Raw genomic sequence first — 16,992 nt, 5'->3', positions numbered from 1 at the left:
CAAAACCCTGTTGGATCCAAACAGCCCCAATGTGGAGCGAATGAGCCACTTAGGGCATGTCTACACTGCAATTCAGCACCTGCTCCTGGCCCGGGCCAGCTGACTTGGGCTCGCCGGGCTCAGCCTAAGGGGCTGAGTAGAGGTCCAGGCTTGGGCTGGCACCTGGGCTCTAGGACCCTGCGAGATGGGCGGGGCCGACTGCAGCCCCAGTGGGAACAGTTACAGCGCAGTTAAACAGCCCCCCGTTAGCCCAAGCCCCCCGCGAGCCCACGTCAGCTGGCACGGGACAGCCGCGGTGGATCCGCTACAGTGTTTAGTTCGGTGGATTCAGGGCCCAGCGCCAGCGAAGCACCGGGGGAGCTGTACATGGCCCACTTTGGGGACGACGAACCGCCCCCCCCCACCTCGGAAACGAGCCCCAGCCCCCTCCGGCTGCACAGGACAGGGGCTGGAAATGGGCATGTGTCGAATGACACCTGGATGCAGAATATCCTCCTGCCCCCTGCACCCCATGTTCCAGGCACACAGCACAGGGACCCCCCCTCCTGTTCCAATCAGCTTTAACCACTGCCCACCACCCTGCTGGCCCGGTTCTGCATTGCCTGGAGGAGTGGGCCTGCCCAGGGTCCAGCACCAGGGGTCCAGCTAGAGGAGGTGGTGGAGCTGCCCTGCAGCCAGTGCCATAACCCTGATGATGGAGGGGAGGGGAGGCTCCAAGCAAGCAGACCCCCCCCCCCCCTGGGCCTCCCGTACCCTCTGCCCAGGCTGGGGTTGCTCTTTCAGTCCCTCTTCTTCCCTTCAGGCCCTAGGGTGCTGCCCTCTGCAGAAAGATCACCTTTATTTTAAGCCCTAGGGGAGGGTTGGCCTCTTTCATGAGCTCCAACCCAGGATTGGGGCAAGTTATGCCTGACCACCCTGATTGCCTTCTATGGGGAGATAATTGGCTCTGTGGATATGGGGAAACAAAGCTACCTAGCTCTTTTCATCGGTAGCCCTCTAAGGATGCCAGCACCATCAGCACCATTTTACAGATGGGGAAATTGAGGCACAGAGCATCGAAATCATTGCCTGATGTCAGAGCTGGGAATAGAACCCAGGAGACCTGAAGCCTAGTGACATGCTCTGACCACTAGGAAACACTGCCTCCTACCAAGTGAGGGCTCTTCTGCGTTAAGAGAGTCCTAGCTTCTAAGACCAGAAGGGACCACTGTAATCATCTCCGCTGACCTCCTGCACCTCACAGGCCACAGGACTTCGCGACATTAATTCCTGTTTGAACTAGAGCTAAACTTTTAGAAAAAAACATCCCAGCTTGATTTAAAAATCGCCAGTGATAGGGAATCCCCCACAACCCTTTGGGAAATTGTTCCAATGGTTAATCACCCACATTTAAAAATGTACGCCTCAGATCCTGTCTGAATTTGTCTAGCTTCAACGTCTAGCCCATGGATCATGTTAGACCTTCCTCCGTGAGGTTAAAGAGCCCGTTGTCAAATATTTGTTCTCCGCTGTAGGTGCTTAGACTGCAATCAAGTCACCTCCTCACCTTCTCTTGGTTAAGCCGAGTAGATTGAGCTCCTGGAGACTATCGCTGCCAGGCAGGTTTTCTAATCCTTTACTCATTCTCGCAGCTTCTCTGCACTCTCTCCAATTTATCCACATCGTTCTTGAAGTTTGGACACCCAAACTGAACACAATATTCCAGCAACGGTCTCACCCGTGCCAAATGCAGGGGTAAAATAACCTTGTTTATGCAGCCAAGGATTGCATTCGCCCTTTTGGCCATGGTGTTGCACTGGGAGCTCATGTTCTGCTTCTAATCCATTATGACCCTCCAAGTCTTTTTCAGCCTCCCTGCTACCCAGGATAGCGCCCCCCATCCTGTAGGTATGGCCTGCATTCTTTAGTTCTAGATGTGTACATTTAGCTGTATTAAAACGCATACTGTTTGCTTGCACCCAAAGTACCAAGTGATTCATAAAATATCAGGGTTGGAAGGGACCTCAGGAGGTCATCTAATCCAACCCCCTGCTCAAAGCAGGACCAATCCCCAGACAGATTTTTACCCCAGTTCCCTAAATGGCCCCCTCAAAGATTGAATTTATAACCCTGGGTTTAGCAGGCCAATGCTCAAACCACTGAGCTATCCCCAGCAATCTGTCCTCTTTGTTATTAACCACTCACTCTCCCAGTTTTTATGTTAGCTGGGAACTTTTCCAGTGAAGATGTTATGTTTACTGCCAGGTCATTGATAAGAATATTAAATAGTGTAGCGCCAAGACCTGATCCTGCAGGACCCCACTAGAAATACAGCCACTCAGAGATGATTCCCCATTTACAATTACACGTGGAGACCTATCAGTTAGCCAGTTTTTAATCCATTTAATGTGCGCCAGGTTAATTTGATTCCAGTCGAGGTTTTTTTAATCAAAATGTCACGTGATACCACATCAAAGGCCTTGCAGAAGTCTAAGTTATTACAGTCAGCACTATTACCTTTATCAACCAATCATGCAATGTAATAAGAAATCTAGTTAGTTTGACAGGATCTATTTTCCATAAACCCGCATTGATTGGTATTAATTATAATACCTCTCTTTAGTAATTGTGTCCCATATCAGCTGCTCCATTATATTGCCCAGGATTGACAGGCCTGGGTCATCCCTTTTTAAAATATTTGCACAGCATTGATTTTCTTCCAGAACTTCCTCATTGCTGCAAGAGTCATTGAAAACCAACATTAACAATGCAGTGAACTCTTCGGACAGTTCTTTTTATAGTCTTGGCTGTGAGAGATCTGGACCTGCTGATTTTAAAATGTCTAACTTTTGTAACAGCCGTTTAACATTCTCCACAGCTACTAGTGGAATGGAAAGAGTGTCATCTTCATATGATATAACTACACCATCTGTTTCCCCCCAAATACAGAATAGAAATATTTATTTAATACGTCTTCCGTTTCTGCATTATTATTGATAATGCTACCATTTCCATTTAGTAATTTCCATCCACCAATACCATTGTTAGCATTCATTTTGTTCCTAATATACTTAAAAAACCTCCTTCTTACTGTCCTTATTTCTGCTGGCCATAAATTTTGCCTTGTATCCTTTTGCTTCCCATATCAATTTTCTACAATTGCTATCTTCTGATTTATATTCATTACTCTCAACTTCCCCTTTCTTCCATTTATTATATACTGGGTTGTTTTTTTGTTTTCATTTTTTATAGCTGCTTTCACTTTCCCTCCTAAGCCTGTCAGTTTTTTAACCAATGTGGACTTATTTTTCAATTGTGTAATTGTGGCTTTTGGGGCATCTAGTAAAATGTTCTTAAACAATTCCCAAATTATCATTCATATTTTTCTGTTTAAATTTTCCTTCTAGCTAATTTGGCTCAAAATTGTTTTCAGCTTTGTGAAGCTGGGTCTTTTAAAGCACCAAGTGTATATCAGTGGTTTGGACTTTATTCTGTTTGCACATCACACATGTGATCAAGTTATGATCACCTGCACCTGAGCATCATTAATTTTCCATTCTGTGATAAATTTCTCTTTATCTGCCAAGATGAGGGCTAATAGAGAATTCCTCCATGTTGGACACAGCACGTTTTGAGTTAGGAAATGGTCATCTATCATATTAAGAAATTCCAAGGATGTTTTAGTACCAGCAGCAAGAGACCTCCAGCGTGTGCCACTCAGGCTGAAGTCTGCCATGATCACACAGCTTTTTCTCGGACACATTATAGCTAGGGGCTTAAGGAGCCAGCCAAACTATTCCCTAGTGTGACTTGGCGGTTTGTAGCACACACCAAGTCGTACTCCATCTTGTGCATTACCTGTGAGGACGTTGATCTGTAAACATTCCAGATCACTTTCTTCTGAGTTATCAGTGACTCGAAAGCAGGTGATATATTTACACACTGTCATTGGTCGTCCTCTTTAGCCTGCTGCATCCTTCCCAAACCATTCTCCCCCTATACTGCTGCCTATCTATCTATGGTGCTTATCTGTCCCCCATCACTGTAGGATCTGAGCTCCTCACAATCTGCAATGTATTGAGCCTTACAGCACTACTCTGTGGTAGGGCAGGGCTATTCCCCACCCAGTTTACAGCGGGGGAACTGAGGCACAGAGAGGCGACGTGACTTGACCAAGTCACACTGGGTATCTGTAGCGGAGCTGGGACATGAACACTGGTCTCTTGCAGCCTAGGTTGAGCCCTAATCAGTGCATGATCCTTCCGCTTCTCTGCGAGCCTGCGGATTCAGGCTCACGTACAAGTCATTGCAATACCAGTGTGATGAGCCAGTGGTTGGGGCATTCACGTGGAAGATTTGGGTTCTCTGCCACAGACTGCCTGGGTGACCTGGGGCAAGTCACTCTAGCCTCTCTGTGCCTCTCCGAGGTACTCAGCTGCAATGGTGATGGGCCTTGGAAGTACCTAAAATAGATAGGTACCTACGTTCCCTCTAAGCACCATGCAGGCGCTCAAGGTTGCGGCGAAGCAAGATGCCTCTTCCCCAGCCCCAGACCTGTCACCGCCGGGAGAGGCGCCTCTCCCCTGGCCCCAACCCAGCCCTGGCCCAGAGCTGCAGCGGCCGGGGGAAAGGTGCCTCTCTCCCCCAGCCCAGGTGCTGCTGTGGGGAGAGAGAGCTGGGGGGAGTCCTCTCTCCCGGCTGTAGCCCCGGAGCAGCCTGCACCCCAAACCCCTCATCCCCAGCCCCGCCAGAGCCCTCACACCCTCGCACTCCAACCCTCTGCCCCAGCCCTGATCCCCTCAGCCTCACCCCAGAGCCCGCACCCTCTGCTGGAGGCCTCACCCCAATCCTCTTCCCCAGCCCTGAACCCCCTCCCACACTCTGAACCCCTCGGCCCCACCCCCGCCACATGAATTTTATTAGGTGACACATCACCTCCATATTGGTGCACATAACAAAATGCATTGCGCACATGTACGGGACAAATGCGAGGGAACACTCCTAGGTACCATCCTTTCTCTGGCTTGGGGGTGTGCTTTGCAAAGTGTTGATAAACGGACATTATTCCTGAACGTGCTGCACAATCAGTCACTTGGTTCATACACTTCCCAGCACTGCCCCGGCCCCTGCTGGCGCAGCTAATAAAGAGACAAACCCAGCCCGGGCGTTCTGTCCCAAGTCCCGCTTGTCCGGGCTCATAAAAACAGCCAAGCTCAGATCTCTGTGAAACTCACGTTTGTTTCTCTTTATTGGTGTAAAGCTGTAGCACACGGTATCATTTTGACAAGGTACACGGTTCCCTTCGAACGCATGGGCACTAACAAACAAGACTGTGACGGGCGGCCGCGTCATTCACGTACAAAACAAGAGCTGGCCGGACAGAGGTGGGCGTAGGGATCGCAGAAACGGGGCTGTGAAACAGACAACACAGGCCTTTCCAGAGCGAACAGCGCCGGCTGCTGGGTGTTCTGGGAGGCACCTTCTTGGCTGGTGGGGCGTGTTAGCGAAAACTCTAGGCTGCACCCCCATAATCCATACGCACTGGAAATGCAGTGAGGGTGGGGGAGAGGGATGGAATTTCGCACTTTCTAGGAAATGGTAAAACTCTTTGGAGTTGAGTAGAACTAGTTACATACCCACTAAATACCCCCAATGCCGGTGCGGTCCAAGGGGCGGCCCTGACTGAGACCCAGGGAAGCCCGTAGGGTCAGATCCCCAACTGGTGTCAATTGCCATAAACCCGTAGAAGCCAACTGAGGTGTGCTGATCCGCACCAGTTGAGGAGCTGGCCCGTCATACTGCTGTTCGCTGACAGACGTCTCATTTGTTCTACTCATGGCGTTTGGCTGCCCAAAAAGGACCCTGCTGGGGCTTTGAGGGGAGCTGGAGGTCCAGTCAAGTGCATTATTTACTGCCGGCGTCTCAAGTCTATTGCAAAGCAGTGTCGGGAGGAGCCGCCGTGGCTGTCTGGAGGTTTGGGCTGTGTTCTGGAGGGTTACAGCCTGATTTAGTTGGGGATTGGTCCTGCTTTGAGCAGGGGGTTGGACTAGACGACCTCCTGAGGTCCCTTCCAACCCTGATCTTCTATGATTCTATGATACACGAGGGGGACACGGGAGGCCACAGTAGGGGGTCAGCTTCCAGCTCCTCTGCAAGGAGAATCATAGCCAGGCAAGTGCTTCCGGGAGTCTGACTCCGAGAGACGCTTCAGAGCAGCTGCCTAGCAGCGGGGTGTTGGGAGGGTGACATGGAGACTCCAAGCGGCTCTCGTGCAGTGGCACTGACAGGCTAGACTCTGTGCTAGGGCAGGGCCGGGCAATCGCATAGCGGGGCTGGGGCTTGTTGGGAGGGAAGCCACGGGGCTTGTGTGGGAACATGTGTGTGGCTTCGCGGGTCGGGAACAACACCAACAGCCCCAGGAGAGCTCTGGTCCCAATCCGCCGGGTTGTGCTGTTGATGTCCTAGTGATGTCGCCTGATGCGCCAGGGTGGGGGAGCAGCTGCCGGGGGCCGAACGAAGGGGGTGCTCTGCTCCCAGCTTTGGGGAAGAACAAAGCCCACCCTGGAGATGACACGGGAAGGGGACAGGGTGGAGGGTGCTGGCTGATCCCCAATGTGCCCACAAACTGGAGAAGCACAAGGCCCTGCCCCCCTGTTTGATGGAGCACGAAGAGGCTGGGTTGGCCGCCTGTTAACAGCCGATGGGTAGGCAGTGGAGGATGAGTCCAGCTGCCTCCTTTCGCTACCCACCAGGGAAGGGCAGCAGGGCCAAATGCAGGGGACCCTCCCACTAAAACAGCCAATTGAGGGGGCATCCCGGCTGCTCTGTCCGCCCTGAGGCCGGAGCGGTGGTGAGCGGGTCAGGAGGCAAAGCAGCAATGACACAGTCTGGCCATTTCCACAAGACCAGCTTTAATATCAGTCAGGAGAACGAGGAAAACGCACAACGGAAAGGAATGAAAAATAACCCCCACGCCCGCTCCTGCCCGCACCCCCTCCCAAACCAGACTGGACAAGCTGCGTTACAGACCCAGGAGCACGACACTGTAGCCACGGGTGTGGTCATCCAAGAGCCATCCAGGTCCGGGAGTCAGACTGCGGTCCCTGGGCCGCTCCCCTTTAGGTGACGGTACCTCCGCCAGGCCCGGCTGCAGCACGGCTTAGCCTTTGGGGGACCCGGCCTAGCAAACTGACACGAAGAACAAGGAGGTAAGGAGAGTCCAAGAGCTGCACGTTTGTTTGTTTCTTTATTCTAATACAGCCTAATTAACGGCGATTTCGGGGACGGATGGGCCCGCAAAAATTCCTTCTTGGTAGTGAAATCGGAGCCTGTACAGAGGAGCAGAGCTTAGAAAGACAGCTAGGAATATATTGCCATAAAAAGTATCGGCATGCAAGTGCTTTATACAGTCGGCAGTATATGAAATGGTGGCTTTGTTAGTTTCTGTGTTGGTCTGTACAGTTCAAAAACGAGTGTGTCTTCAGATCCCGAAGACGAGCCCCCCCCACAGGAAAGGACGACGCACGTCAAGTCCAAGGCGCCGCTCGCTTGGTTTTGGCAGAGATGTATAATATATATACAGTTATATAGAGATATATATTATTTTTTTTTAATGCATAGCGATTTTCTTCCTTTTCCCCCGGTGCAAACCTGAGCTTGGTCCCTGCTTTCCTGTACAGTCTCCTTTCGGTCGGTCTTGGCACTCTGGCGCTGGCGGGGAGGTGTCAGCAGGCGATTTCCTCCAGCGTTCCCAGGGTCGTCTGCAGGGGCACGTTCACAGTGTGGCTGATGGTTTCGGAATGATTTGGCATGGGGTCGCAAGTGCTCTGGGGGAGGAAAGCGACAGGGTTACCACAGAGGGTCTCAGCCCTCGCGCTGCCAGCGGTTGGCTTTTGAATTCGGGCTGCCCCACCTCCCGGGCAGCAGCATGGCAGGTGTGTTTTGCCTGGGCGTACCTGGAATGGTCACCTACCCAGCCCCGTTGGGCGGCAGCGGGATGCTAGCTTGGCTAAGTGGTGGCCAAGGGTAACAATACACTTCTGTCTTTTGACAGCCCTCTGCTTGGGCTCCCAGCTGATAGGGGGCTGCAAAGAGCCATGCTTATCCTGAGAGCAGGCATGCCAGCGGTGTGACGGGGCTGCCACCTACGCCACTGGCAGGTGGGTCAGCACAGCCAACCCCCCAGCTCTCTCAACCTGGGTCATGCCCCACAACTGATACAGCTCAGCGAGGGCTGGACAAAGCCTGTCACCCCAGAGGTGGGATGGCGAAGCCTGCCCCATGGGTATACCATGCTGCCCCATGGGAGTGCCAGATCCTCCAGGCTGGAATCTGGGGTATGTCTACACTGCATTTAAACCTGGGGCTTGTGGACTTGGTGTTTCCAACCCCACGCTTGAGCGTCCGCACGGCATTGTGACCCTGGGTTTACAGTCGCTGGACCCTGGTCTCACAGCCGTGCTAACGCGTCCACACTGCACTACGCAGCCCTGCTGGCTCAGTCTGCGGCTTCAGCTGTATCCACGCGTGGACTCGCATTTCCGCCGGACTCGGGCTCTGACCCCTGCACCCTCCCCAAGCAGGGTCCGTGAGCCTGAGTCCAGAGGTGTGCCTCACCCGAGTCAGACTGAGTTCTGTGTAGACGGAGGTGGGGTTTGGCTCAAACCTGAGTCTGGGCCCATGTTACAGTGCAAGGTAGCCAGACCCTTAGAGGCAGTGGGTAACAGCGGGGAGGCAGGGCAGGGCTGGGGGGCAGCCTCACATTGTGCTTTGTAGTGCAGGGTGGCAGAGCAGAACCTTCCATTTCCTCTCACTTCCCCCATCTAGTGAAATATCCCCAGTCCGCAGTGCCCCTGGCACCAATCTCTCCATTGGTCCCACCCCTTCTCTTCACTCAGCATCAGGGACACGCAGCATCGCTGACACACACAGCTTCTGCACGGGGCTGCAAGGAACCAGCATTTGGGGCTTTCCCTTACCAGCAGAGCTGGTGGCAATTTTAGGACCAAAATATTTTCCCAGTGGAAAAAATGGAGTTTAGTCATTTGGGGCAAAATGTCCGATTTGCGGATGGGAAATTTCAAAGCAAGGCGAACGTTTCCATTCTGTTTCCTTTCCAACGGAGATGCTGTGTTGTGTGAAAAACCGAAACGTTTTCCAAATGGCCAATTGGGGCTCCCCCCCCCCGTTTTGCCATTAAATGCGGGTGAATGAATGAGGTCCAGGATGGGTTATTTTTATTTATTTTTCATTATTTTTAGCAAAACTGGAAACTCTTCAGGTGGAACATTTCAATTTTGCAGAAACCGCATTTTCCACTGAAGAAAAAAATTACGTGGGAAATTCCAGATCAACGCGAATGATTTGAATGGACAGTGCCAGCGTGGGGCCCAAGTTGTGGGGAGAAGGTCAGCCCAGGAGTCCCCCCCCAGCTCTTCCTTTGGTCCTGCTGCTGGGACGGACAGGGCTGGCAAGTAATTTGAGCAAGGAGGTGAGTTCCAGAGCTTGCATGTGCCTGCTCTTGCCTTGCTCAATGCTTCCCTGGATTCTCCACGGACTGGGGATGGGCTGAGCGTTAGAGAACCTCAGGGAGCTACTGGAAAGGGTCAGATTCCAAATGGGTTGGCTTGGTCCTGCTTCTCCTCCCCTTCTCCATCCAGGCTGCTGGGACTTCCCAGAAGCAGAGGACCACACGGCAACCCTTAAATCAGCAAGAGGGCTGAAAAGTGCTTTGTTGCACTCCATAGGGACACCCAGGGCCTGGATTGGAGGCTGGGCAGAGCTGTTATAAGGAGACCCACCTTTTCAGACATGAGCCTCCATTTAATCAAGGACTTCGGTCCATGTATTCAAGTGCTTAGTTCCCACTGAAATCAATGGGAGTTAGGTGCCTAAATACCTTTGAGGATCTGGGCCATAGCCCTCCAAAAGGCCTGCACTGTGGGCACAGAGGGGAAGGGCCTGCTAGGGGTGGGCTGGAAAGCTGTCTCCAAAATAGAGCTTCAGTTTGGTTTTGCACACGATTCCATTTTTTGCTGTAGCTGAAAAATGGCTCCCCCCCCCAAGAAAATCCACCCCCCTCCAAAAAAAACCCCAGAACACCCCCCCCCCCAAAATCACTGAAACTTTTTTTCAAAAAGTTGTCGACAGGATTGAAATTGTCCGTTTTCGGCAATATTTCCCACGATCGTTTTTATTAATATTTGTATTGACAATTGATTGCCATGTTTATAGAAATCATTTCCAAACGCCTCATAGAAAAAGCAGGTACTGAGCACTCAGTTTTCAGCCCGACAACGTGTTTTGGGGATAACGTTTTGAGAAAAATGCCAGTTAAAATTGCAGGAAAAAAAATAGACAATTTCAAACCCTGTGAAACAGAAACAAGTTTGCCATTTTGAACAAAATTGTTTTCTTGTGGTTGAAAGAGCTCTGCTCAGAAAGTCCTTTCCAGAGTCTCCCATTGGTCGGAGTGAATGCTTTGTGAAAGAATGGGCAGTTTTTCTTTAGTTTCATCTCTCTTATCCAAACCCGACCTGTCTACCTTGCTTGAAGTTTCTACACATTCGCTCTTGACCACTCTGAAGATTTGATCGCACGTCTTGCACTATGTGGTGTTTTTCTTAACGCCCTGGCTGGGAATCTCAGCTTTCATTCCTTTTTTTTAAAGGGAGGTTCTAGTCCTCAGGGTTTCAAAGAGAAGATGGAAAATGGGACCCCCCCCCCGCAAATGCTCAAAAAGCAGAAAGCAATTCAAAAGACCCCCCTTCCCCAATTCAAAAATAACCTCATGATTTTTAGAGCAACTGAAGCTGTTGCAATTGAATGGGGCCTGACTCCTGGTGGTGGGGTTGGCCATGCTGCCTTCCCGTAGTATTGAGTCCCCCGGTGATGGTACTGATGGGGATCCTTACCACGTTTTCGTCATGGCTCCCCTCCTCCTCCTCCTTGCCAAGCAGGTCTAACAATCTTTCCTTGATCAGCTGAAAGAGAGACAGACTTGGTTACTTAGGTAGGAACAGCCAGTCGCAGCTCTCCGCCCTGAGCAGTAGCAGCACCCAGCCAGCCAGGACAACCACTCATTCTCTAAGACGCCTCTGGGATCGTCCCCGCCCCCTAAAGGGCCTGGTGGCAGCTTGACGTCTCCATGTGAACGTGGAAGGCCAGATCGATCTCCAGTGCAGCTCCTGGGACTGCAGTCTGGCACCAGACCCTCCCAGCAGGATTGGCTCCAGGTGAGACCACAAGCCCTGTTTCTATGGATGGGAGCTGCAATGGGCCGTCCATCCCCCCCACCCCCAATCTGGCTTGTGGCCCATTGTGTGCCCCACACCTCGGTGCTGAGTGGGCCCTGCCCCGGCCGTCCTCATGAGCTGGGTGGCTCCGTGGGGACAGGGTGCCAGGTGCTGACTGCACATCCAGCTCCAGCAGTGCTGGCATGAGTCTAAGAGGCTGCAAATGTTGCACTGAACAGAAGAGCTTCATGGGAGCTGCCTAATCTCTGGAGCAGTCCCCTCGCACGGTGCCCTCACAGAACGGATGCTGCCGGGCACGGGCAGGTTGCGATAGACGGCTCCATCCAGCTGCTTGGGAATGCAAACTGACAGGCTGGGGAGTGCCACGTTTGCCCGAACTGAAGCTGTTGCAATTGAATGAGGAAAGTGCTTAAGGGCCGGGCTCTCTGGCCATCGGAGGCCAGTGGAGGCTGAAGAAGGGGGATAAACTGGATCTACAACACTGTTCCCAACAGGCCCAGATCCTGCAGCAGCATTGTGGCTCCATGGCTGGGGAGGCGACAGGCTAAAGCAAAAGAGGAGGGTCCCATGGAGTCATATTTTCCTCCGTGAGGCCCATCAGAGAAGCCAGCAGAAGGGGGCCATCAGGCAATGCTGAGAAAAAGGTTCTCTGCACAGAGGACCCAGGAGATCTACAGTATTTTTTTTTTGGGGTGGGGGAGGAAGTCCCTTCCCTCGACAGAAAAAATTGGGGAAGAGGAGGACGTTTTCTGATGGAAGACAGCTATTTTGTCGAAGCAGAAATGCCAGTGGAAAATGGCTGTTCCTAGCGACATTTTTCGGGTTATTGAAAAATCTCGGTTGGCCGGGTGAACATTTTTCAGTAAACCCCTCACATTTTTGCCCGTCCAGCTGAAATTTTTCAGTTGCTGAAAACCACAGAATGTTGGGCTTTCCAGGCGAACCCGAAACGTGTTGTAGAAAAATTCTGACGTCATGTTTTCATCCAAACTCTTCCCTGAAAAAACACCCCAAACGGTTCCTGAGCAGCTCTAGCAAGAAGGCCTATTTCCAGAGAGGCCATGAACGCCGGGAGGATGCTGGTGGATGGGCAAAGATACTTTAGCAGGAGCGTGGGAACTGCCACTCAGAATTAGACGGACTGCTGGTCTGATCCAATCTCTGACTGCCAGTAGCAGGTGCTGCAAAGGAAAGTGCAAGAACCTCCCTAAGTGGACTATTATGGAATAACCTATGTGCATAGGAACATGAGAACGGCCGCACTGGGTCAGACCGTGGGCCATCTATCCCAGCATCCTGTCATCTGACAGCAGCTGGGGCCTGAAGCTTTAGAGGGAATGAACAGAACAGGCAATGTATTGAGTGAGCCACCCTATCATTCAGTCCCAGATTCTGGCAGTCAGAGGTTTAGAAACACCCCAGAGCATGGGGTTGCCTCCCTGACCATCTTGGCTAATGGCCATTGATGGACCTATCCTCCATGAACTTATCTAGGTTTTTTTTTAACCCAATTATACTTTTGGCCTTCACAACATCCCCTGGCAATGAGTTCCACAGGTTGACTGTGTGTTGTATGAAGAAGTACGTCCTTTGGTTTGTTTTAAACCTGCTGCCTGTTAATTTCATTGGTGACCCCCTGGTTCTTGTGTTATGTGAAGGATCCTAACCCCAGAATATCTCTAGGGTCCTAACCCCAGAATATCTCTAGGGTCCTAACCTCAGAATATAGGGACTTCTCTACAAGGGGAAATTGACCGGTAATAACAATTCCAGAACAGCGTTTATTCTGGGATAGAGTGTTCATACAAGGGAGGTATTCCAGGATAGCTAAATTATACCAGAATAGCTATTCCAGAATGGTGATTCTGGACGAGTTCTGCAGGTCAATTTCCCCTGTGTAAACAAGGCCTTTGTCAATGAAGGTTGCTCATCTCTAACACTTCTTCCAGATGACCTCAGTGTATAACGCTCTTGGGATGTGCAGTGCGACTGTGCAGAGACCTCACGGAATAAAGTGTCATTTCTATTCATAACACCAAGAAATCAATGTTTGCCAAAAGAAAAAAACTTGGCAATAGAAAAATATTCTCCAGCTTCTACGAATGGACCCCCCCACACACACATACACCCCAGAAACTTTATTTGAGAGAATTCTTATTACCTTCCGATCAAAGAATCCAAAAGAGACACTGGCTTGTTGGATTTTAATCAATTTCTGTGTGTGCACAGATTGAGATATAAACCAGGGAGCAGAGTCTGTTTGAACTCCAAAGCCCGTATGAGTTTTATGCTCATATTTTTAATTATATTTTATTGCAAAATAATGCCACCCAATATGAATGGCTGCTCAGAAGGGACTCTGTCAGTAGAACTGCCTGCCTTACACTGCAAATGCATCACTACCTCTTTAATAACACGTAAGGCTTGTCTACTCTTGAGATGTTACAGTGGCACAGCCGTAGCCCGGCAGCTGTCATGCTTCAGAGTGGACACCACCTGTGCTGACCGGGGGGTTCTCCCATTGGTGTACATAAGCCACTTCCCCAAGAGGCAGGACCTAGGTTGATGGAAGAATTCGTCCACCAAGCTAGCGCTGTCTATACCGGGGGCTTAGGTTGGCTTAACTACATCTCGCAGCAGTGTGGATTTTTCATGTACCTGGGCCAACCGAACTTTTTAGCATAGACCAGGCCTTAAAGTGGGATTGTTTAAAAAGGTCCCTAAGCAAGTCAGGGGCCAAAGGCTGATTGAAAATCAATAAGCCATATATGCCAAAGCCAAGGAAGGTCGTCTGACTGAGTGGCTACAGCACCGCACTAGAAGTCAGGACACCTAGGTTCTATTCCCAACTCTGCAATTGGAGTCCTGGGTGACCTTGAGCAATTCACGTTGTCGCTTTGTGCCTCAGTTTCCCCAAGTATAACATAAGGACTTTGAGTGCTTTGAGATCTTCTGCTTAAAAGCGCGATCTATGTGCTAGCTCTTATGATTTAGGTGCTTTTGAAAATGTCATTTGACTGTCCCAAAGTGCATGAGACTAAAATATCCCGGATGTTTGAAAAAGGCATATGTTCAGAAACTATTTCACTAAAATATTTGCATATGTTAAAAACTAGCTTACTAAAATGGTCAAAAATTCAACTATTTTACTAAAGTATTCTCCACCTGTCACTAAAATATCGGAACAGCTTTTTGTTTAATCAGTGAAACAACATATGTCCTGGCATTTAACTGGCATAACTTCGCGCACGCCCATGGAAGAGAGTCATTGTTTGCAATCGGAAACCTGCATTTCCGTTTTTTGCTCCTCTCTTACGCATGCTTCTGCTGCGCTCGGTGGCCAATAGGGGAGCCTTCTTGTAACTAAGTTCTCACCTGTAAATTGCTATCGAGGACAAACCACAGCTATAGTGCCTGAGGGATAAATGATTATTTGTGGAGTTGTAGCACCCAGCGTCCCCAGTCGGGGTCACGGCCACATCGTGCACAGCGCTGGGCATATACAAAGTAAGGGCAGTCCCTGGCTTGAACTGATTAGAATCGAAAAGCCCAATTCTGCCACCTTTACTCCAGCGGACTTGAACCACTAATGCTGCTTATAACTGAATTTGCCTCCTCACAACATCAGTGCTGCACGCCACCAGAGATTGCCATGCTCGGGTGCCACCGCCGTGTGACTTTTCAGTGGCCTTTGCCACTCTGTGAATAGCCGTCCTGGAAATCAATGGCCGCTTTAGTAGCAGCGTGCATTGAAATCGTTCCGCTTAACCATCAGTGGTGCGTTACAGCCCGCTGGCTTGTTTCAGAGTCAGGTGCTGCTCAGTCCAAGGACGGGCAGCAGGATCCAGCGGATGTAAGAAACAAGCTGAGTAGGGAAAGGAGGGTGTATGTAGCAGGGGCAGGAGCACATGGCGACATGCCCAGAGGGTGAGCTGGTTAAATGCTCAAGTTAAACTAGGTCCAGGAGCAGAGGGGAAGAGCGGCCCTATGGTTAAGGCTGTGGGGTAGGACGCCGGGCACCTGGGACTAATTCCCTGCTCTGCCACTGATCTCTTGTGTGACCTTGGGCAAGTCACTTAGCCTCTCTGGGCCTCCGGGCCCAGCATCCAATACAGGGTAGGGCCGAGCTCAGAAAGTGACACCAAGTGCCTTTAAAACTCACAGCTTCCCAACGCCGGGGGCGGATTGAGACTCACTCTGCTCTCGGCTGCAGACCTGGCAGATCTGCGTAAGGGGCCTTCCAGGGCCAGGGGAAGGCTCAGGTCCAGGCATTCTGACACCCCCCGGACACCCTGTGCCCCTTCCCTTGCTGGGTTTGTGCCCGGTCTCCTGGCAGCCTGGCTCTGAGTCTGCAATGCAAGCGCTTGGGCCCTGACTCGGACACCCGCCCCTCGTGCAATGAGACCCGACAGCAGCGTGCCAGGAGCACATGGTGTGTAAAGCCCTCCCCCCTACCCCCGCGGACTCTCCTGAACGTTTCCCGTTGCAGCGCCTCTCCCGTGGGCTTCGTTCAGGCCTAACGCGGAGACACAAGCTCCTTAATGAATGTCTCTGACTAGATAACACAGACTAGCCTCCCCCAGGCTGACCAAGAAGGCGCACAGCATGCTGGGACCTGTAATCAGCAGGCTGGCTCTGCAGTAAAGATGAAGGCAGCCAGGAGCAGAACAGCAAACCTCTGTGGGCCACGTACGTTTGGAGCACACGCCGGCCCCTCTGGACTCTCTGCTGTTCCACTGCAAGCAGGGCGGACAGCGCTCCTCCGTCCCTGACGCTGCTTAGATCTGGTGAGACGGGGGGATTCTCTGACATGGCAGCGTTTCGAGCCACCGGCCCTGACAGGAGCTGAGCGCTCGCCAGCAGCTCTCCAGTGCGGAGCCGAAGTGCTGGAGATGGGGGCCCCAGATGCAAGGAGACGGTGGCCCCCGAATTAAGACAGCTCCTTGGCGCTCTTACTCTGCAACTTGCCATCCCTCCGGGGGAAATCCCAGTTCCAGCTGCATGTTCTCGGATTCTGGACAGGGTTTATAGGATAGCTGGTGCCAATGGAGAGACATTCAGATTTAGTCTCTGCTGGTGTAACCCACACACCTCCTGGGTGTGGTGTTCTCTCGGGCTTTTAGCTCACCAAGCTCCAGAGGTTCTATCCCACCCGCCACCAACCGGGCTGTCGGTGTTACGAGTGGAGGCTTGTCTGGGATTTCAACTGGGAAGTCTCTGAAGTTCGGGACGCCCTTTCTCAGCTAGGAGAAGTATGTCACCCACACACCTCCTGGGGGTGGTGTTCTGTCCCATCTAGTGGCCCCGAGACCACTTAGAGAGAGAGTTAAATCATAGAAGATCAGGGTTGGAAGGGACCTCAGGAGGTCATCTAGTCCAACCCCCTGCTCAAAGCAGGACCAACACCAACTAAATCATCCCAGCCAGGGCTTTGTCAAGCCGGGCCTTAAAAATCTCTAAGGAAGGAGATTCCACCACCTCCCTAGTAACCCATTCCAGTCTGCTCTACAGCCTTAGCTAACAGCTGGTTGGCTTTCAGCTCATGAAGTAGCGGCTCATGCACTAAGCTCTAGAGAGCCCTCGTTCTATCCCGCTCACCAACAAGCAGGGTCTGTTAGTGTTACACTTGCTCACTGGACTGAATTTAAACTTCATGTCCTCCCCTTTCGCAGTTCAGATCTTGTCTTTTTATGATATTCCTTCACTGCCATGGCAGTCTCAAAGCCTGTTTCCTTTCCCCCACTGTCATCCATGCAAC

At 51.4% G+C, this 16,992-nt stretch overlaps 1 protein-coding gene across 1 annotated transcript in view; it reads right to left on the bottom strand.

The window, feature by feature from the left end:
- Positions 1 to 7,139: 7,139 nt before the first annotated feature.
- The window catches only part of LOC112118288 (acid-sensing ion channel 2), a 1,160,041-nt gene continuing 1,150,188 nt past the window's right edge, over positions 7,140 to 16,992 (bottom strand). Inside the window, exons 9-10 of the mRNA XM_026654764.1 lie at positions 10,893 to 10,961; positions 7,140 to 7,805 (exon numbers count right to left, since the gene is read on the bottom strand). Coding sequence (XP_026510549.1) covers positions 7,704 to 7,805; positions 10,893 to 10,961 — 171 coding nt within the window. The 3' untranslated portion in view covers positions 7,140 to 7,703. The remainder of the gene's footprint in view (positions 7,806 to 10,892; positions 10,962 to 16,992) is intronic.

Source organism: Terrapene carolina, unplaced genomic scaffold, assembly GCF_002925995.2.
Source record: "Terrapene carolina triunguis isolate 2854851 unplaced genomic scaffold, T_m_triunguis-2.0 Scaffold193, whole genome shotgun sequence".
NCBI lineage: Eukaryota > Metazoa > Chordata > Testudines > Emydidae > Terrapene > Terrapene triunguis.
Note: the sequence above shows the minus strand (reverse complement) of the source record. Positions and strands in the feature narration are given on the sequence as shown.